A 23242-nucleotide genomic window follows, 5' to 3' on the forward strand; every position below is an offset into this window, starting at 1 on the left:
GAATGGAAGTCCCCACTACCCGCCCAAAGCATCACACTGGCTAAAGGACCTCATGATGTACTTAAAGCTGGAGAAAATTAAGTATAATTTGAGGGGTACGCCTGAAAAATGTGACTGTGTCTGGGGCCTTGTGATCAACTATATAACCAAATTAAAGACACTACAAGGCAGTTGAGGCTCCGATTGGGTTCTATACGAAACTGGACGAGTTATTCGTAAGGAGGAAGGGAGGGACACTTACTACTGCAATATCATTTTTGTTGGTGAGTTAGAACAAACCTTTTCCTTTTTTTTTTCTTCTCTCTTTGCTGTGTGTGTGTGTGTGTGTGTGTGTGTGTGTGGGGGTGGGTGTGCGTGTGCGTGGGTGTGCGGGGGACTTATGTGAGTTGCCATCAAGAAAAAATGGTTTCCCTTATAATTATTTTATGTCATGATTCCTTTTTGAAGAGATATTACAGGAGCTTTATTTTGCTGCTCCTTGTTCTCATATCCGTCTCTGTATCATCTCCTTCTCCCTTTCTCGATCAATATGCTCCTCATCAAGCGTTTGATTGCTTTTGCACAGTGGCTCATTTGCTTTAATGACCCTGAGAGTAAATGTAAATATCATCAGCCTGTAGTCATTTACCTCACACTGTTCAGTCACTTCATTCACGCTCATAACTACCAATCATGTGAGGATTTATTATTTCATTTCACCGTCTATCTATTTCCTCTCTTGACTCTTTCCATTACACTTTTGTGACGTTGCATGCTTTTACTTTAAATGTTGTCGTTGTTTTGTCTTTTTTTTTTTTTGTGCTTCTTTCTTCCCGGATCCTCATCTTACTTGTTGCTCCTTCCTGCATATGTGCGACACCTGTTGCAGGAAAGCCAGCTTCACTCACCTGCCAACACACAAAGCGTTGGGTCTTTGTTAGTAATAGATGAAGCCAGAGTGACATCACTCATCTGTTACGGCGGGGGGGGGGGGCTTTGGAGTGTCATCGATAGTGGCCACCATGCTGAAAAAAGTCGTCTTAACATTCAGTCAACCTAACGTCAGGTGAAGAGCTAGAACTAAGGCAGGGCTTAAGCCTTTTGACAAACTGTTACACTGCCACCATTTGTCCATGATGTCAGCTACACGCCCTATTGTGAATGACGCTTGTCTTTCATCAAATCAAAACAGATGAGCTTGTAAAAAACATACAACAAGGGAAAAACACAAACATGAATATATGGACAAAGGAAAAGAAAGAAAGGAAGAAATCAAGAGAAAAGAAATAGAGATGGCACAAAACAAAAGTCATAGTTTTATAATATACTATTTGTTAGATGAGCATGGCTGTCATTTGTGTTTTAGAATACATTATACACTTAATTTCTTCAGATAAAATAACCTTCATGGTTCCTGGAATATATTTCAGTTTAACTAAAGAGTCTCAATGAAAACGTGTGACATTATAATCTTCGGTGGACATCTATCTGGATTGAGTTGTTTTCAGCTCAAATCGTCTTGACTGAATTTAAGCTTGGATAAATCTTCTGAAATGCAACCGCCTATGCTCTTATACGGCTCCTTTTTAAAATATACCTTAAATATAGACTTAGGTTTAGTGCAGTATGCATGTATATTTTTCATGCATGGATCCATCAGAAGAGAGATTATTAATTGCATTAAAGTAGCCTCACATAATGTGAACGGTGTACTCAACCCAACCAAAAGGAGTAAGATATTAAGAAAGATGAAAAAAGAAGGAAAGGGGGTGATAATGCTGCAGGAGACCCACCTGACAGAAAAGGAACATGCTAAGCTAAAGAGGAATGGTTACAACCAAATATTCTCTGCCTCCTACAAATCAGGACACCGGAGGGGGGTGGCCATTTTAATCTCGGGGAGTATTTCATTCGAAAAAATATCCGTGACAGGGGACAAAGAGGGAAGGTTTATCATGGTTAAGGGGAAACTGGAGGGAGAGGTGGTGACTTTTCTGAATGTCTATGCCCCACCAGGCTCGGAGTGGAGATTTTATAGACAGGTGTTTGACCTGATGACATCAGAGACAGAGGGAGTATTCATTACTGGGGGTGATCTGAACCAAAGATTTAATCCTCAGCTAGACTCCTCAGGAGGTGGAATACCAAAAAGTGCAATAAGTAAAAAAATAAAAGGTCTGATGTCTGAACTGGGGATTGTAGACGTATGGAGGGATTTGAATCCCTCAAGTAGAGATTATACTTATTACTCCTCACCTCACAACGTTTATACGAGGATCGATTACTTTTTGATGTATAATAAAGATATTTATAGGGTAGAAAAATGTGATATAGGAGTAAGGGACCTATCAGACCATAGCCCCCTTTATTTAACACTACGTCTGGAGAGTGAGAAAAAAACAACAATCTGGCGATTAAATTCAAGTATATTAGAAGGACACACTAAGGAAGAAATAGTGAAGGAACTACAGACATATATAGAGGATAACGATAATGGTGAAGTGTCCCCGTCGGTGCTCTGGGACGCGTGTAAGGCAGTGATGAGAGGGAAGATAATTGCTAAAACAGCATATTTAAAAAAGGTAAGACAGTCAAAACTTGATGCACTCATATCAGACCTAAAAAAACTAGAAAGTGAACATAAAGACAAATTGGAAGAGCACATAAATCAGGAAATTAAAAAAAAGAGAGCAGAGATAAATGAGATTTATGCACAGGAGATCCAAAAAAATCTAATGTTCACAAAACAAAGATACTATGAAGTTGGGGGTAAATCAACAAAATTATTGGCATATAAACTGAAAAAACAGCAATCCCAAAACAATATTTACAAGATAAGAGACCCACATACAAGAACAACAGTCGGAAAAACAGAGGAAATTCAAAAGTGCTTTGAAGTTTATTATAAAAATCTATATGCCCAACCGACAGCTGGTAATAAAACCGAGATGGATACATTTTTAGAGAACTTAAAATTACCAAGAGTGACAGATGAACAGAATAAGGCTCTGACTACCGAAATTACAGATGAGGAAATAAACAAAGCAATCTCAAATCTTAAGGCCAACAAGTCCCCGGGAGCTGACGGGTACACCGCTGAATGGTACAGATCACTTAGGGTGTCATTAATCCCACTTCTGAGAAAGACATTTAACTGGGTGTTGAAGGAGGGAGAGATTCCTCACTCATGGAGAGAGGCCATTATCTCTGTGATTCCGAAGGAGGGAAGGGATAAGCAGGAATGCTCCAGCTACAGACCTATTAGTGTCCTTAACCAAGACTACAGACTATTTACAGCTATTCTAGCCAGACGTTTAGAAACAATTCTGCCAGAAATAATCCACTTAGACCAGACGGGATTCATAAAACAAAGACAGACGCAAGACAATATCAGGCGCACCCTACACGTAATGCAGCACGTAACCAAACATCAGATGGAGACTGTAGTAGTGGGAATAGACGCGGAAAAAGCATTTGATTCTGTCAGGTGGGATTTCCTGTACAGAGTGCTGGAAAGGTTTAATTTCCACGAGATATTTATTAAGACCATACAGGCCCTGTATAATAAACCAACAGCTAGGATCCGGATTAATGGAAGTCTTTCCAAGTTTATCTCATTAGAACGAGGCTGTCGTCAAGGTTGCTCAGCGAGTCCCCTACTTTTTGCCATTTTTTTGGAACCCCTGAATAAATGGATAAAACAAAATAGCAGGCATAGATATGGGGGGAGGTGAACAAAAAATAGCCCTATTCGCAGATGACGTATTAATATATTTGTCGAGCCCCAATACATCTCTCCCTGCACTTATGACAACCCTTACAGATTATGGCCATCTATCTGGCTATAAAATAAATATACAGAAAACTCAGGTTATTACTTTTAATTACAGACCAAACCAAGTGATTAGGGAAATGTACAAGATCAACTGGGACCTAAAATCAATAAAATATTTGGGAGTGAATCTACCTCAGGATCTAGGGCAATTAAAATCCATCAACTATGATCCATTGCTCAATAGAATTAAATCAGATATTAGGAGATGGAATCTGATACCCTATATGAGTATTACACAAAGAACGGAGGTGATCAAAATGAATATACTGCCAAGGCTTCTGTATCTGTTCCAGAGTTTACCAGTGGAGGTAACAGAAAATGAATTCAGGGAATGGGATAAATTGATCTCTAGATATATCTGGCAGGGGCAGAGACCAAGGATCAGGTACAGAACACTGCAGTTACCTAAAAACAAAGGAGGACTAGCACTCCCTTGCCTGAAAAGCTATTATCAAGCAGCACAAATAAAAATATTGTTGAATATATACAATCCCTCCTACTCAGCAAGATGGAAAGAAATTGAGATCACCACAACTGATGGTGTTCCTATACAGGCTATAATAGGGGACAATAACCTGAGAAAACACATTAGAGAAGGGACAAACCCTTGGCTGGATATATCACTGAAGCTTTGGTTTGAATTAATTATGAAAAATGACTTGAAAGTACAAAGCAGACTATTAAGATGGATTGGATATGATTCCGAATTCATACCAAATAGAACAGATAAAAGTTTTAAAAATTGGGACAGGGGACCTATAATATTTTGGGAGCTCCTAGGAAAGAAGGAGATCAAAAGTTTTCAAGAGCTGAAAGACCAATATAATCTAACTGATCTGGATCATTACAGGTACTTGCAATTAAGGCATTATTTAGAGCAGACAAGAAGGGGAATTATGGAGGGGAGGGGATTTGAAGTCATAAAGATGTTCACTTCGGCATATGAATCAAAACTGGGTAAAAAGCTAATTTCAAAATTATATAAGGGAGTGGAAGACCTAAAGGGAAATGACACGGAGTATATAAAAAAGAGGTGGGAGAAAGAGGCAAATATTATTATATTGGGGGAAGAATGGGAGGAAATACATGAACAGCAGTGGAAAACAACTTGCTCCTTAACATGGAGAGAACACGGGTGGAAGAACATGATAAGATTCTTTAAAACACCAGCACAGACAAAGTATCATGACACAAAGTGTTGGAGACTATGTGGTGCTGACAAAGCCGACCACTTCCATGTGTTCTGGGGATGCCCCACTATTGGTTGTTACTGGCAGGAGATCAAAAAGTGTATGGATAAAATACTGAAGGTAGACCTTCCACTTACATTTGAGGTACTATACCTGGGAAAACTGGACATAAATTTTATAAGATTTGGGGACAAACACATTTATAGAATAATGCTGATTGCTAGCAAGAAAGCGATTACCAGAAGATGGTCGAAGATAGAGGCACCTAGGGTGGAGGATTGGATTGAGGTAATACACGACATATATGTGATGGAGAAGCTAACTTTCTCTTTGAGAATGGAGAGGGATAGATTTAAAAGAATTTGGGAAAACTGGATTGAGTTCATAAAACCAATTAGATCAGACTTTGTTTGAGATGTGCATTGTGAAGAGGAGGGAAAGAAGAGGGAAAAAAAAAAAACCCAGTTCATAGCTACAGGAGTTGGAATTTTAGTTTTTTGTTTCTTTCTTTTCTTTTGTTTTAGTTCTCATTTCCTTTTATTTTGCTACATTCGCTACACTGGTAACATAACAAAACTATGTTAGATTGAACCATTTAAAATGAAGGATAAAATGCAACTACCCACTATGTCCTGGGCATAATTTCATTTGTTTACATGGAAAGGTACAGACACTCTCTAAGGGGATTTAAAGTAAAAGGCTGAAGACATTTTTATTTCTTTTTTTCTTGTATTATTCATGTATCTTTTGATTGTCATGTTTAATTCTAACTTAAAGATACCTCATTTGCATTTGGAAATATAAAGAACTCAAACATTATGTACCAGCTGTATGTAGAATGTAAGCTATAATGTTCAATAAAAAGAAAATTAAAAAAAAAAAAAAAAAAGAAGAGAGATTATTAGCCTATAGACCAGGGGTCAGCAACCTTTGTGACATGGAGTGCCAGTTTGAAATGTTCTTCTCATCTAGTGTGCCATTATCAATAATAACGCAAAGTTAAATGACGCAAAATACAAAATAATTTCCACTATACCTGGAATTTTATTCCATCCATATACAGCACATCTCAAAACACAAACATTTCATAAACATAGTGCTCTGGGAAGAGAGGCCAAACCAAAACTGAGACCACAGTGCCTTGTCTTAAAACCTGCATCTGCTCAAGCTTAATAATAATAATAAAAAGTGAAACTGTATCTGTATCATAACAAAACAATAACATATCTGTATTCTTAACAAAATAGCCACATCAACATTTCAAAGACATGGACAAACAGCTACACATTTAAACTAAAAACCTGTGTAGGCTGAGGCCACATCAAGTGATCAGATGCCTACTAGATAGTCAGTGTGATCCCTGGCCCTGCTTAGCTTGGCTGAGCTCTGTGATCTGGGGCTTATAGTTGGTTACCTTGAGTTGCAAACATGCCTCAGAGTGCTCCGTTGTTAACCGACTGCGGGTGGGGCTGAGCACATGTTTCATGTGTGAGAACACCTGCTCACAGAGATATGTTGACCCGAAGACTGACAGCAGCGCCACTGCAATGTCCCGGAGACAGCGAAATTTCTCAGGTGCAGATGCCCAGCAGGTGAGGATGTGGGCTCCGTGATCTCGCACGGGTGTGGCTTCCAACTGTTTCCTGAGCTCTGCAAACTTGGTCACCCACAGTGTTGAGCTCTTCAGCTCAATCAGCTGCATTTCCATGTCCTCTACATCCATCCAGTCGAACAGAGTAGTGTCCAAATCATGTCCATCAAAGCTGTCGGGCTTGATCAAGAAAGAAAACATTGGCCCGTACCTTTTGAAATCCACAAATCGCGTTGTGAACTCAGCCTCCAGCTCACGCATGTACGTGGTTATTTCAGCGGTGCTAATGTGGCGCTGGGAGGACAGCTCTCTCAGGTGTCGAAAGTAGCGGAAAGCGGAGGTGGAAATGTCACCTGAGAATACTGCCAGCTTACCAACAAAAGCCGTCCATGTCTCAAACATGTCCAAAACAGTTTGTCCTGCACCTTGCAGTCTGAGATTGAGCCCGTTCAGGTGTCCCGTAATGTCTGCCAGAAACGTAAGTTTTACAATCCACCTCTCGTCCTCCAGTTCTGGATACCTTTGGCCCTTTTCGGCCAGAAAGGCCTTGATAGCATCAAAGCAGCTGATAAATCGCTCCAGAACTTTTCCGCAGCTCAGCCATCTCACTGCTGAGTAAAGAGGCAGATCTGCGTATGCGCTGCCCAGCTCCTCCAGCAGGGACTGAAACTGCCGGTGCGTCAGTGCAGATCTCTTCACTATGAAGTTAATAATCTTTGACACCGTGGCCATAACTTCATTGAGATCCGAATTTGACATTTTTGCACACAGATTTTCTTGATGTATTATACAGTGGAGTTTCATGATGGGGTGGCCGACTTTTTCTTCAATCAATTTGACAGCTCCCTTTTGTTTCCCAACCATAGCGGGGGCGCCGTCTGTGGTCACTGCAAACACTTTTCCGATGTTAATCCCTCGTTCCTCAAAATGTTCAATTAATGCCTTGGCTATGTCTTCACCTTTTGTTGTTTCAGGCATTGGCTTCAAGCAGCAAAGTTCACGGTACTTGAATCACGGTACCTTGCCATGACTGCCAAACGCGGAATGTCATTCACATCCACGCTTTCATCGAGTGCAATGCTAAACACCGCAGCATCTTTTAATCCAGCTGTTTGCTGAGCTCTGACATTTTCAGCCATTTCATCTATACGTCGCTGAACACTTCTAGCTGACGTGGGAATGTCCTTTATTCGTGACTTGATCGTTTCTTTATTTGGCAAGCTTTCAAAAAGAGCATCTGAGCTACTGAGAAAAGCCTCCTTAATAAATTCGCCATCCGTAAACGGCTTCCCATGTTTTGCAATGCAATGCGCAATGCGATAGCTTGCTTCTGTCCCGTGATTTTTAGCTGTGGTAAAAACTTTGAGGGAACTAGCTTGTTTGTCATACCTTGACACAGCACGTTTAATCGACTCTGCTTTGTCCGCTAGGTCTTTGAAATTCTTCTTGTGCTTCGTCTCAAAATGCCGCTTAACACTTGATGTTCGGCACACAACATTCTCACAGCATAAAGTGCACACAGCACGGTCCTTCAAAAATACAAAACCAAACTCTTGTGTCCAGGAGGACAGGAATGCTCTACTTTTGGCCTTTTTAACAGCCGGCGTAGCCATCGTTGACAACATCATGTGTGGGGGTCACTGGGAACGTGGGCGGGACCGCGGCTACAACGCTGTGGCGGGAGCTGTCACTCAAACCCATGAAATCAGGACACACAAAGTGAGGAACACTGAGGTGCCAGCGTGCCAGTGTTTATTCCGCGGCGTGCCACCCATGGCACAGGTGCCAAAGGTTGCCGACCCCTGCTATAGACCTTTAAGAGAGATGGTTGAAAAAAACAAATAACTTTGGTGGTGAGATGGGATTCATGTGATAATATCTCTCTGGAATTGCTGCAGGGTGAGGAAGGTTTTTGAAATGGCATTTAGACCATATGAATCAAACACAGTGATCTTAAACCAACACCATCAGCATCCTGCAGTGATAAACATGGAGTGGGTAAACGTTGTTTTAGAGATGTGTTTGGTGTTCAATCTCAAACAGAGGAATGACGAGAGATAGGACATTCCAGCACTTTAATAAGCCACTTATACAGTGATAACAGAAGAGAAGCAGTGCAGCAGTCCTGCAGTTCAAAGGTAGAAAAATAATCTGCACTTGTGTGTGAGTGAGTGTGTGTGTGTGTGTGTACGTCTGCCCATGTCCCTGCAGACCTTGGCGCCTGCTGTACGTTTCATCAGAAACTGATTTAGACCTGTGTAAACAGGTGGCACAAACCACCAGCCAAATGGATTTATTAACAGGTGTAGTTAATTAGTCAGCAAAATCTGGTACAAAGCATCTATTCTCTTTTTTTCTTTGTTTTTGTACAATGTCCCTGATTCAAATAAATCAATGTCCCTGGATTTGACTACTAAAAGTCAAATCCAGTGTGGTAGGGGAAAGTGGAGAAAGTGTGTGAACGCCAACTTGCATCTTGATGCTTATGAAGTAAGCTAGCATAAGAATGGCAGTCTATGTGCTGTGGGTGCAGTGATCTTCACAAGTCTGTGTTGTACCTGTGGGGCTCAGCTAACTGACGTGTTTTATGCAAACATGTCCTGAGTGTTTAAGTCTCCTTAACATGTCCCTTTGAGTGCACACTTCTCTCTAATTAAAATGAAGTAGTTGAGATGTTTTAATAACTAAGCTGTCCCTTGGTTTTTCTTAATGACGGTGTGTATGAGTGTGTGTTCATACTTGTGTGTTTATCCATACATTATAGGCGTCCTCTGTCAGTTTGCCTGTGTTTGAATCCATACCTGTGCATGCATGTTTATGTGTGTGTTTATTGCTATAGTCATTTAGGCTGACATTAATCTATTTAAGTCCCCTCCTCTGTCCAACTTAATGGGTAGTTAGACAGTAATGCTGCAAGGCCAGAATGATGATGGTAGCAGTTTAGGGGAATGGCTATCGACACCCCAAGGCTAAGTGTTGATGCCTTTACTGACTCATTCAAGTCAGATGTGTGTGTGTGTGTGTGTGTGTGTGTGTGTGTGTGTGTGTGTGTGTGTGTGTGTGTGTGTGTGTGTGTGTGTGTGTGTGTGTGTGTGTGTGTGTGTGTGTGTGTGTGTGTGTGTGTGTGTGTGTGTGTGTGTGTGTGTTTAGTTGACATGACTCTGTTTGTGTGTGCTTGTGAGATGTTCAGTAAGACACAGTGTTCATTAGAAGGTTTTAATTAGTGAAGAAATCAAAGGAGTTGAAGGTTGTTTCAAGAGCGGCGTCACAGTCGGAACGATTAACGTGACATCAGCGGCTTCCTCCAGGCGTAGGGATATAAACGTCTGTAAAAGAGATTAAAACAGCCTCTTTTATTCAAAATGATTTCAGTGACCCTGACTTCTGCTCGTCCTCACTTTTTGTCTTCTTGGATTTTTTTTCCTATCCCCTGATACTTTGTATGTCCTTGATGCCCGCTCACCTTTTCCTGTTTCTCCCTCTCTCTCTCTCCTCAGGTGCTGCAGGGGGGCAGAGGGGCTTCCTGGGATGTATCCGAGCCCTTCGAATGAACGGCATCACGCTGGACCTGGAAGAGAGGGCGGAGGTCACGCCTGGGGTCAAGCCTGGCTGCCAAGGCCACTGCACAAGTTTTGGGATGTACTGCCAGAATGGAGGGAAGTGTGTGGAGAAATACAACGGATACCTGTGTGACTGCACTGACACCGCGTACGACGGGCCGTTCTGCACAAGAGGTACGAGAAATAATACTCTTTAGATTCCGTTTTTCTGGCATTTCTTTATTTCAGATTTTATTTCCATTTTGCCGCCTCTTCAGGGTTTTTTTAAATTTCCTACTGCGGCAGATAATGTATTCTCTTTGTGCAAACTCATCTTTGAGTCCCTGTTCAGTTCAGGGTCAGACTCAAGTAGGTCCACGATAACTGCTGGAGTAGCGTTTCAATGGGCCTCATTGCGTGACAACCCACTGTGTTTTTTGCTGTGCTTCATGATTGTCCTCACTTCCTGTTCAGTTCCGAGCTGCTGGTGTTCAAAGTGTTTGGGCTTATGATGAAAGGCATCGATTGAGAATGATATTGTGCTTACCTACCAATTCTCTCCGGCTTTCAAGTGCGCCCGCTGAATGTTAAATCTGTGCAAACGCAGAGCTGAGAGAACGAACCGACAAACAACATAAGAAAAGTCCTGTTACCAGGCGGCGTGTCGCTCAGAAAGAAGAGAGGAGGAGAAATGTTACACTTTCACTGAGCTCCTGTAACACATCATTAAAGCCTCATGTTTGTTTCATAGGGATTCATTAGATACAGTTTTAATGTTGTGCTTCTCAAAACAAGTGTTGGTAAAATGCTCTGGGGAGAAGTGCAGCACAGTCAGAGACTTTCTGCTCGCTCCCAGGCAGAGAGTTGAACTCCATCACCTGAATTAATGTGTTTCCTTAAAGCTGAAGAGGGTTTTCCCCTGAGCTCATGGGATGCTGAGGGTTGTGGAGGAATGACAGAAAAGCAAAATGTGTATTTGTGTATGCTCGGAGAAAGGGTAATAGGGTGTGCAGACATGTTTGTTTAAGACGAGAGGTCCTTTGAATTATGTCTTAAATAATCCGACTCTTCAGGATTTATACAATAAAGTGAGTGTTTGTACATGTGTTTAACATGTTCAGGGAAAAAAAAGAAAAAAGGAGAGCACTTCTTCTCTGAGGACACACTTATTCTATTTCTGTTTTCCTCTCTTCCACCTTTACTGTTACATGTCGGATCTGTCACTTCTCCCCCTTGTTGCTTTTTCTGAACTCATCCCTTCTTTTTCACCTGGCATATCAAACACATCACACTTTTTTACATCTCCACTTTCCCCCTCTCCTTTGTTTCCTTGCTCCTCCAGCTACATTCTGTTTCTGTTTCCTAATTCCCCTTCTTTAACTCTGAATCGACTTTGTACTCTTCTTTATTTCAACCAATCATTTTAAAGCTGTTCAATATGTCTTATTCTATCTCTGACTTTTATTCTTTACTTTTGGGATTCTTCTTTTTCCCCTCTTACTCTTTAAATTTGCTCTCAATTTGTCTCATCCTTTTTTTTCTTCTGTACTCTATCCACCTTAATCTTTGTTCATCCTTTCCCATTCCTTGATTTAGTTTCTCTCTGAGTCCTTGTCCTTTGTTTCCACCTCTTTCAGTTGCCCCCTTCATGATTTCTGAGTTTCTCAGCTTCACTTTATTTTAAAGATTTTATTGTATTTTTTTTTAAGTCTGATTAATTATTTGCAAATAGTAAACATTCCCTCCGTATCAGAAAACAAAATTACAAGCAGTGTGTTTCACTGAACTCTGCCTGGTAAACACTTAGAATTATAAAACATGTGCCTCTAGACTCCCTGAGTTTAAATTACCAGAAGGTTAGTATTAACTTTAAGCGGTGCATCTTGAAGTATTGATTGTACTGTGTCCCGAAGAAGACGATGAGTGTAATGACGCTTTGAAGTACACAACATAAATGTGTTTCCTTTGTACTTGTAAAGGGGGCCGTTTTCACTGCTTCAAACATGTCAAGAAATGTTCCTTATCATGTTTTTTTTTCTTTTCCAGATATATTTATTGTTTTTTTTCTCCTTTTTTTAAGTAAACAGCAACAAAAAGCTCAGCAAAACAGAACAAAACAAGACATTGCCCAACCACAATGGATTTAACACACAGAGAGGGGGTATAACTCAACAAAAGTGTCCCGTTTTGGTTTTCCAAACAGAGAGCAGTGTCCATAGTTATTAATTAGTTATAATAAAAAAATATATATAAAAATAAAAAAAAGCCACAGTAGAATTCAAAAAGCGGAGGTATGGGGGTCCATATTTGCATGAATAGTCCTTTTGTAGAGTAAAGCAAATATCCAAGACTCCATGATAATCTTATGCTAGTTTGTCTTAAAGAGAGAGAGTTCATACACAAACTCACACCCAGAATGTTTTTCATATCTTGTAAAGTATCTACCCAATACGCTTGTTTTTTTTTTTTTGGACAGGACCATCCACGATGAGTATAAGGGATTTTACATTTAAGACAAAGAGGTGACAGCTGGGAGTTCATTATGTCGTCTATTGGGAGAGAGCTGCAAGCGGTGTCAGATTTTAAATTGTAACAATCTGATATCCTCTGCATTCCATATCACATCCCATTTATCGTCCTCTATTCTTACACCTAGTTCACTTTGCAGCAGCTGAAACATATGTTTTTGACGTATTTTTCTGATTCTGTCTGTCCCACACAGACGTTGGGGGTTTCTTTGAGGCAGGAACTCTGGTCAAGTACAACTTCATGCCTGAAGCAGTTGTAGGAGCCAGCAGAGACTCAAAGATCCTGACGCACCAGCTCACACCACAGGAAGTGAATCTCACAAAGGAGGAAGTTGCCTTCAGTTTCAGCACATCCAGTGCTCCAGCTATTCTGATGTATGTCAGCTCCAAGACTCAGGACTACCTGGCTGTGGTTCTAAGGCACAATGGTGAGATTCTGACACAATGCTTTGTTGCTCACAGTTCAGATGTCTGCCTTAAATAATTCATGTCTGTGGTTGAATAATATATTTGACAAAGCTTCTCTTTCAGCACAGACAAAGTTTTATAATCTCCCAAAAATATTTTGCATGCAACCAACTTTCACAATTACTTGAATAAAATCACAACAAAGGCAATGGGTGCAGCGACATGTCTCCAGGCCCGCAACATTACAACAACATTACACAAAAACAACCTTTTGTCCTTAAGTGTCAACAAGACACTCGCTGCACCTGAAAAATCTGATTTATTTTTTTTCCCATTAACAATTTTACTGACATTTTTTAAACAATATAACAGTTAGAAGACGTTTACAAAGACACAAAGAAAATGACTAAAATCAACCCCGGCAAAAAAGGCAAACCACAACAGACAATAAAAACTAAAATCAAAAAAGGCAAATAAAGTCGAACATAAAACACCTAATTTCCTCATCATGGTCACTCCAGGGATTTATTAACCTGCCAGAGTCCGTCAAATTGAAATCCAGCCTCAGCCTGAATGGGAATGTCCAGTGCCGGTATTCAGTCCTAAGGGCGTCCAATACAGGTAAGAGAATCATGTTGACAAGACTCTCTGCGGTAAGGTAGTCCATGAGTGGCTGCCAAGTGATCAAGAATAACTGTCCATTGCCCTTCAGCACTGCACTAATCCTATCATATGGAAGAAGAGAAAAAAATTGCTGTGGCTTTGTACCACATAGTAACATTTCTCACTGATCCACCTCAACAGTATACATGTTCTTGCCAAAACTAATTTCAGACGTTGTGGTGATGGGCCTGGCTCCATCTCATTCCGGATGGAAGGTGTTATGTGTAATCCTTGACAAATTTTATATTACGTTTCGCTCAGTCTTGTGCCAGTTGACTCTGATGTACTCATTATCTAGGTCCCTTTACCATTTATGCTGTGTCATGTCACAGGTGGTGAAAAGAGGAAATGCAATGGGAGGCGTTCTTGCATTTAATAAGAAAGGATTCTTCATTCATTCGGAGTATTGAGGGAAGGGATACTAAGCCCAAAATAAAAAGACAAGTCTGCTCAGTACCCCAAAAAATGGTCCTTGGGAAGGCCAGACTGAAGAAAAGACATGAGAATACCATCTTTAAATACATCTCCAATAACCTTAATGCCTATGGATTTCCACAAAAATTGAGCCGCTATTAGCTGGGGTTAAGTCATCATTCCCACTAATATTTGTCAGCATAGAGAAAAAAAAATCTCATTTATTATTAACTTCATTTTACTAACAATAAGAGCTTTTTTTAAAAAAACATTCTACAGAGATGGAGAGCTGAGTTGTGAGGTCGTTTGTGTCATGGTTTGGTTTTGTTTGGTTGTTAATCCTGTTTTAGTTTTCATTATTTCCCTTGTGTTCTGTGTATCTATGTTCCTAGTGTGTTTTCCTGTATTCTTGTGTTCTTCTATGTTGCCTGTTAGTTTATTTCCTGTCTTGTGTTTTAAGTCTAGTCTTTAGTGTTTCATGTTTTATTTTGTATATCTGGTTTTGGTGGTGTCGTTGTCAAGTTGTACTTGTCTTCAGTGTTCTGGTCTTGTGTTCTTTGTTCCTTGTGTTTCCCGCCTTCCTGATTACCCTGATGTTCCTCACCTGTCTCGTTAGTCTCACCTGTGTCCAATTACCCCTGTCTATTTAGTCTCTGTGTTTTTCCTCAGTCTCTTGTCGGTTCATTGTATTGTCAATGTCTCGTGGTCTGTCATCTCCCTGCTCCCTGTGTTTTCTCCGTCGTGGTTTTTGGATTTTGGTTTTTCAAAGTAAGTTTTTGTTTGCCTTTTTGTTAATAAATTTTAGTTCTCTGCATTTGGGTCCTCCTCCCTGTTTCCTACCCCGGATCGTGACAGAATGAAATAAACTAACAGGCAACATAGAAGAACACAAGAATACAGGAAAACACACTAGGAACATAGATACACAGAACACAAGGGAAATAATGAAAACTAAAACAGGATTAACAACCAAACAAAACCAAACCATGACAGTTTGTTTCTAGGTTCACTACAGGTGCGGTACAACCTGGGGGGTCTGAGGGAGCCTTTTTCCATAGACGTGGATCAGCGTAACCTGGCCAACGGACAGCCTCATAGCATCAACATGTCCCGTGTTGACAGAAGCATCACCATCCAGGTACAGAACACACACACACACACACACACACACACACACACACACAAAGCATATATTTTAGGATTTTTGATCAATCTCAGAATCTGAAATATTATGTTCCTTCGACCATCCTTTCAAGCAGTGTAGGAACAACTACACCATGACAAAACGCTTTTGATTGAGAGGAGGAAAATATGGTTTAGAGGACCATGACAATAATTTGGTAAAATAAAAATATTTGGCGTTACAAAGACTTTATAAGAAGTTCTTTGGACATTACTAAGACAAGAAGTGTTGTGTGTTTCAGAATAGACCTGACCTAATCAGAGTACTACTACCTTTTAAGGGTATATTAAGTAAAGTATATTAACATCATAACTTCCTATGCTACATTCAATAAGCAGTTATTACGAGTTTATTGAGGGAAAACTACATTTGCCTGATACCCTCATTGCAATGACATCCACCCGATCTTCGAATCTCTTCACCTTCACTCGGGGGGAAAATAGAGAAAAAATCAGAAATCGAGAAAATTCCCTTGAAACGTTCAATTGAAATTGTTCCTTCCTTTTGTACAAATCATATCCTGTAGCTGCTGATCACCCTGATGGGAGCACTTGTACATAACATATCACTTTTCACTGGCATGGAAAGAGACTGGAAGATTCTCTGCTTCTCGGCATGCACTCAGTTTTGGCCAGATAAAGATGCGGAGCTCAGTGTGTGACTGAAACGTTTACGTTCATCAGGTAAACAGTGTTAATGTACTTTAAATAACAATCCTTTGAATCCTTTTTTTTCTTCAATCATAGGTTCAGCACTTAACATTAAATAGAGCTCAGAGTATTAAGAGGAACACTGGTGGGCATAATGTGCTCTTTTAAATTGAAAAAAAAAAATCATCAGGGGAGCTGTGAGAGAGAATAAAAAAGTTGAAAGATATAGATGAAAAAAAATGATAGAGCCAGAGGGTTTGCTAATGAAGATAACTTTAATGGGTGAAACTTTTCCCATGTTGCCTCGAGGCTCTTTTCATGGTACAAACATGTTCTTCATATCCACACATGCTGTCAGGTCAACTCTCTATAAAGGCTTCATGATAGGGAATATTGATGTGTCTTTTTCATCTGTCCACTGCACTTCTCTCCTTTAGTAATGATTTATCTGCTTTGTAGGCAGGAAGCTCAACTTTTATCTCACTATCACACTTATGAGCTCGAAGGAACTAAAGATATTATACGATGAATGAAGTAAAAAATCTGAATCTTGGAACAAACAGTCTCCAGTCAGCTCACGATGATTGATGCCATATTTACGGAAGAGATGACAACTATCTAGCAGAATTGTATCAGAAGTATTCTGTATGTATTAACTTAAAATATGTCTCCTGACTTTCTTTTCCTCTCTCTCTTTTCAGTTCTTCACCTTCTTCTTCCTTTCCTTACCCTTTATGTTCTCTTTCTTCTTCTATTCTCTCCCGTCCTTCCTCTCCTCTCCTCTCCTCCCTCTGGTCTGTATTTGTACTCATGAACATGGTCGGAACTGCTGTCTGAAGCTGTGAAAAATAAAACACATTTTGGTATTTCTCTTTTTTGACTAACAATTTAACAAGAAATTAGCATTGAGTTGCACTCGGTTCTCTAATGTTTAACGTGCATTAGGACTATGTTCTGTCCCTCAAATAAAATTAAAGAAACAGAGCTGCTACAAAAAAGCAGAGTGTTCTCTGTTTACTGTAAACTAGTGTGAATATAAATAAAACAGAACTTTGGCTAAATAACATTCTCTCTGAGCACATATTGAGGAAATAGATTCCACCATTGTTCATTTTCTCCTGTTGTCCACCCGCTGATTACTCTGCTAATGTGAGCTTTGTATAAACTGAGAGATAACAGAGTAAAAAGTAAAAAGGAGAACATGTTGTTGTCTAAATAGCTCTGCATAACATGAAACCATCCCAGTAATTGTGGTTGTAATTAGACGTCCTTCTCTGTGGACCTTTTTGTGGGGTTTGAAGACTCCGACTGCCGTCCCCCGCTCTGCAGCCAATTTGATTCCACAGATAAAAGTAAATAAACTGTGCAAAATTGAATTGTGCCACATTATCCGACCCTCCAGTCACAGTGGAAAACAAAAGCCACACAGTGCTCCTCTGAGACCAGCCTGTTGGAGAAGCAAATCAAATTAGGAGTTGCTTTGTTTGTTTGTGCAGAAATAAACAGAGAAAAGTGCGAGGGGGTTTAGAGAGGTTTTTTTTGCATGGGAAGATTCAAGTGATTCTTTCATGCACTCGCACGCTCACACAAACGCATCCGAATCAACCCTTCACCCACATCTCAGTTCAGCTGGAAGTTAAAAGGCTGCAACAGCGTTTCAGGATATCGACTGGGCACATTTCCAGTTAAAAATAACAATACAAAGTAAAAAAAGCAACAACAAAAAAAAGTCTATAACCATCCCCGGTTGCACCTGGTGTTGTATGCAACCTGCAGACTGGCACATGCTAAGATACAGTCCTCCTTGGAACACATAGAAAAGAGAAAAAGACTTTCCCTCCCTGCAACAAACATAAACCAATGTGTTGGTCTAAAATGATTCTTGTGAAGAGCATCAACTGCAGCTGTCAAGTTATTAAGAAACGTCAGTGAAACAGCAATAACAAGTTAATTATGTTGCAGCGATATTAAAGTCGTGTGTTCCACTCCCTCCATCAACCCTCTCAGGTTTTCCGTCTCTGAAGACGTTCTTCTTCGCAAACTTGCCCTCTCTTTGTTTAAAATTCTTTGAACGCAGCGCAGACTTTAGAAAAAGCACACCATTAATTAACGTTTGCAGGGTCATTAAGGGAGATCTCTTTTCAGTTTGCATTCAGTTTGACTGAGAAATACGACCAAAAGCTTTACACATAATCCTGAAAGGGTTGGGTCTTTAATTGCTGTGTTCAGTGGTTTTATAGACAGACTTATCAAAATGCAGATGCTAATTCATTGTCTCTCTCCACAGCTAGATCATTACCCTTCTGTCAGCTACACCCTCCCTGACTCCTCAGACACACAGTTCAACCTGGTCAAGACTCTGTTCCTGGCCAAAGTCTTTGGTAAGCATCTCAGCTTGGCGAGAACTTCTCACATGCATTTATTTTTTCACACTTCATTGACTGTTACAACACTTAGTATGACGACATCTTCTCTCCTTTTATTAGTGAAACTGCCTTTGTCTCCACCAATCGTAGTTCAAAGACGGTTAACTTTCTTATTGTACAGGTTAAGTTTTCCCTCATCGTGTATGTTCCTCTGCTTTCTCCTACTCCATGCTGCCAACACTCGTCTCTTTACACACTCGCCCCCTCCTTGTTTGAGCACGTCTGTAATCTCGTGCTGATGTTTTACATCTCAGTTTTTATTTGTGTGTTTGCCTTTAGAAAAATGTGTGCCAACTATTTTTTTATTTTATTTTGTGGATTATAAAAAGTGTTTTCCTTTAAATCTGTCGTAGTCATGGCTTTAGATCATCCTCGTTATCTCTTTCTGTATCTCTCTAATTCACTTCAAACACATCGTTTACAGATCATTGAATACTCCCTTTAATAAGCTTGAAAGTTTCATGAAACAGTTTCACATCGAATCCATCAAAATAATCCTCTGCTCCCTGCTTCTGTCTAACTTTGTCTCTGTAGAAACTGGACACATTGACCCGGTCCTCATCGAGCGCTACAACACCCCAGGCTTCATTGGCTGTCTGTCACGGGTACAGTTCAACGGAATCGCCCCCCTCAAGTCTGCACTGAGAACTGCTGCACAGACCCCAGCAACACCCACAGAAACAGCCAGTCAGACAGTCGGGCCTCCTGCAGCCTCCTCACCAGTGTCGTACCAGGGCAAACTGGTGGAGTCCAACTGTAAGACGTCTCCTCTCTCCATCCCACCCATGTCTGCTGCTACAGATCCTTGGCATGTGGAAAACACAGGTACCTCAAACAACCGTTGTCTAAATCTGCACATACTCAAAAAAAAACAAAAAAAAAACACAATCACTGGTTACACACTCAAATGCTATCTATATCCTTTACATGTCCTTGCATGTGTACACACACACACACACACACACACACACAAACACAATGTAGCACTTACCCAAGTGTTCAGTATTTCAGAAAGTGGATGCAGCTATTCTCCCTCCGGCTTGGTGTTAAAAGGCACCTTTGGTAGTGTTAAGCTCCAGATCAATTGAGTCCATTGATTTGGACTCTATGATCAAGTTCAAAGTGGGCTCTCTGCTATCCTTCCATTTAACTGATATAACTGACTAACTCTTCATGTATATGTTCTATTTATAGATATTATTTATAATTTATTCATCCCTCATCCAATCCATTACTTTGCAAAGATCATTGTCTGTCTTCTTATTGATTTTTTTTTTTTTTTACTTTGTTTTTCCTCTCTGCCTAACTTTTATCGTTTTAGCTACCTTCCTACCTTCTGCCCTTGTCTTTTCACAGAAAAAAAAGAATTCTTAACTATATATCCAAGAACTTCCAGCCTGCTGACATGCTATTATGGGTCAGATTACCCTCTATTCCCTCTGGTGCTACTCCTTTGTCTCTGCTCAGCCTCCTGCTCTCGGTCTTACTCACGCTCTTCACTTCCCTGGAGAGCGATGAAGTCAGCAGCAGAATTAGCTGACAGCTCACTACAGAGTGAGACTTTTTGAAACTGTGTGTGTAAAGTTTGATCCTTCAAGTCTGCAGCTATATCTGTACTTTTAAAGCATGCAACGTAAAGGGGTGGCAGTCGCTCAGTCTGTAGGGACTTGGGTTGGCAAATGGAGGGTCGCCTGCTCAAGTCCTTGTGTGGACCAAAAAAAAAAAGAAATCCTGAAATTGGTCCCTGAGCAAGGCACTGAGGTACTATGATTTCTATTATTCCTTTTTACAGATGTGAAGTTCCCCTTTAATGAGGAGAGAGTGATCCCTGATGGAGTCAGCAGAGACTCAGCCATCATTGGAGGTAAACAATCTTGAGACAATAAGAGATCAATTTATTGAACAAAAATCTGAAAAAAAACATAAATAGATAAGTCAGTGTAGAGAAGAGATAAAATAATTATTTTTAAAAGTATGCTCAGATGGCTAAAGGCATTAACATATTAGACATGAGACATAACGGGGGTTCAAGGCATTGTTACAAGTTGTAGCGGATTTGACTTTGGTTGCCATTCAGTAAAAAAAGTATATATTTTTTGTTAAACCGCACCAAACAACGACCACACAAAAGCAATGAATAAATTCAACAACAGTTCCAGTGTCTCCACACAGTTCAATCAATCCCCACACTAAAGAACGGAATATTCCACTTTGGGTTTTACCACGGACCCACAACTCGAGGCAAATCAAAAAAGTCAACTAAAAAATGTAGCGATTATCTTCGCTGTACAACCTTAAAAAGCACACCAGACACAAATTGCACACCAGCTATAAATTGTACTGAAATATGGAGACAGTGAAGTTCCCTCTGCTGGAACCGGCAGCTCCCGCTTCCAGAAAACAGCACACTCCACTAGTGGATCGATCTGGAAAATCCCCAAATCCACCAGGGAATTTTGCCAACGTGACTCCTGCGACGAGGTTCTACGACACGAAACAGCGACAACTTAACAACCCGCTCTATGCCGATGTTACAGTGGCAATCTCCTCCACTGACTCTACTGTTCACTGTCAACTGGGACTTTGGTGCTCTTCCTGTAGCACGGATTCAGACTAGGAACTGTGGAGGTTTTCCATTGGAATATTGGATGATTGTGGGTGTGGATGACTGAGGAACTCATGAATGCAGGTATGATTTAACTGAAAGGTGTACACTAATGTGATTCAGACGCTGTGAGCGTTGCAAGTCTTGAACGATTCTCCCGTTATTTCGCTGGTGTTGCAGGGTGTATTTGTTTATTTGTTTCAGTCATATCAGAAAAAAAATCAACAAATAACAGTATTGTCATAATAAATAAGTGACTATTAAAAAAAAGTCCTCAAATAATCTTTCAATAACAACTAGTTACAACAACATGTTACAAGTTACAAACAATTGTTTTTGTTTAAAACTTGAAATATTAAGGTTTCTATGTATCATATTCTGTGAAAAAAGCAACAGTTTGTCATCATTTAGAGGCAGGAACCAAGAGATGTTGCCATCATTTGCTAAAACATGCCTCACATGATGAGCTTGATTTGCTTGATTTTCAGTTAATGAATCCATGAAAGACCAAATTTTAAAGCTCTACGCTGAAACCTAACCCATAAGTTGGTTTGCTGATCAAAAGCAAGATGGCAGCAGTGATCGAAAGCATACACAATCACTTGTTTCTGTGCACCTGTTGTCTGTGTCCTCTGCAGGAATCATCGCCGTGGTGATCTTCACCATCTTATGTACGCTGCTGTTCCTGATCCGCTACATGTTCCGTCACAAAGGCACGTACCACACCCATGAGTCCAAGGACTCTGCAGGAGAGTCAGCGGGAACGGCCATCATCGGCACAGACAACCCAGAAATGGTTGACGAGTCAAAAAAGGAGTGGTTCATCTAGCAGCCAATGAGAGGACTCCGAGAAAGTACTGAGTGCTGAAAAAATGAATGTCTTGACTGCGTAATATATTTTTAATGTGGAAACAATATAGAAACCGGGTTTGCAGTCTAGCAATGGTGTTTATTCAAACAAATGCAACACTGTGTTTGGATGAACTGTTTTGTAAGTTTGACCCATGCAGAGCAACAGTGTTATTTTTTTAAATCTGTGTGTCTGTTACCTGACAGAGCGCAGCCTGAAGTAGAAAAAAACGTTGTGGATGTTTAAACGGATGATGTGTAGACCATGGCAGGGAAAAGGAAGAGATTTCAGGAAATGGACAAACGTGCAACGGACACATTGTGCTGTTCATGGAGAAGCACTTTGGAGATAAGCACTAAATTGAACAAGTCGTTGACCGGTGGATGTTTTGGACAAATTCAACAAGAAGAATACCTAAAAGTGTGGCTGTTCTCCACACGGTGTAAAGAGAGCAGCACTGAACTTAACAGCTGTGTTTTTTTCACAGTGAAGTGAGGTGTCTCACAAAGTAAAGTTTTATTGGGAGTCTGAACTGTGAGAAGACTTTTTCATCTCCTTCTTGCCAAATACCGATATTAAATTTCCTTTTTTATTTTTATTTTTAGGAATTGAACTTAATCTTTTCGCAGAGTTATTGTATTTTTCCCTTGGTGGGGGGCCAAACAGTGGTGAAACGTATTAACTGCAAATTGTTTTTTTAAGCGATATTTACAAATGTTATTTAAATTTTCTGTAATTTTGGAAAATGTATACATACTAATGTAGTAATCTTCTGACAAATATAAGTGGTTTGACAAAATGTAACTGGAAATTTTTTTTTTTTTTTTTTTGCAGTAATGGAAAATGTTATTTATGAATTTCTTTAATTTAGGAAATGCAAGCAGACTGTTCGAGAAGTCTGGTGACAAATGTCTAAGGAAGCATGTATGCTTTTTTTTGCAGTTAAAATAACTGATGAGGTGAAATTGATTTAAGCAATCCTGATAGAAGTTATATTCAGTCAAACGTTGCCTGTAAGTTACGATTTTGTGTGGTTGGAGGGGTTTAGAAGCCACTGTTTTTCTTTCCAATCAAAATAAGTACAAAGGGCTTTTATTTTGCTTTGTAGCCTTCGCTCCTCTGACTGAATTTCGATGCTCAAATCTTTGAGTATCGAAAAATCTCCAAAATGTCATGCATCAAAAACAAAAGCAAGGGTCTAAAAAAATGTGGGAGTTCTAATCATGTAATCATACATTCTATGTTATCAGGAAATTCAACATAGCAATGTCCCACGTTTTCTCTCCTCAACTTACTCCTCATGTCTAAAGGTGCCGCCACTTTAGTCACTCATTGTGTTCACACAATAGGCGCTGTGGTCTGTCTCTAGAGCGTGACACCA

The 23242-nt window shown here is 40.1% G+C and overlaps 1 protein-coding gene across 2 annotated transcripts in view; it reads left to right on the forward strand.

Annotated features, from left to right (window-relative positions):
• Window positions 1-22640, forward strand: part of LOC306835013 (contactin-associated protein-like 2) — a 195939-nt gene extending 173299 nt beyond the window's left edge. For both annotated transcript variants that reach the window (XM_079361383.1, XM_079361384.1), the window contains exons 20-26: window positions 10093-10329; window positions 12857-13090; window positions 15152-15285; window positions 18268-18361; window positions 18941-19231; window positions 20199-20270; window positions 21650-22640. In XM_079361383.1, coding sequence (XP_079217509.1) covers window positions 10093-10329; window positions 12857-13090; window positions 15152-15285; window positions 18268-18361; window positions 18941-19231; window positions 20199-20270; window positions 21650-21840 — 1253 coding nt within the window. In that variant the 3' untranslated portion in view covers window positions 21841-22640. The remainder of the gene's footprint in view (window positions 1-10092; window positions 10330-12856; window positions 13091-15151; window positions 15286-18267; window positions 18362-18940; window positions 19232-20198; window positions 20271-21649) is intronic.
• The last annotated feature ends 602 nt before the right edge of the window (window positions 22641-23242 follow it).

The sequence above is a fragment of the Symphodus melops genome (genome assembly GCF_947650265.1).
Source record: "Symphodus melops genome assembly, chromosome: 14".
Lineage (NCBI taxonomy): Eukaryota > Metazoa > Chordata > Actinopteri > Labriformes > Labridae > Symphodus > Symphodus melops.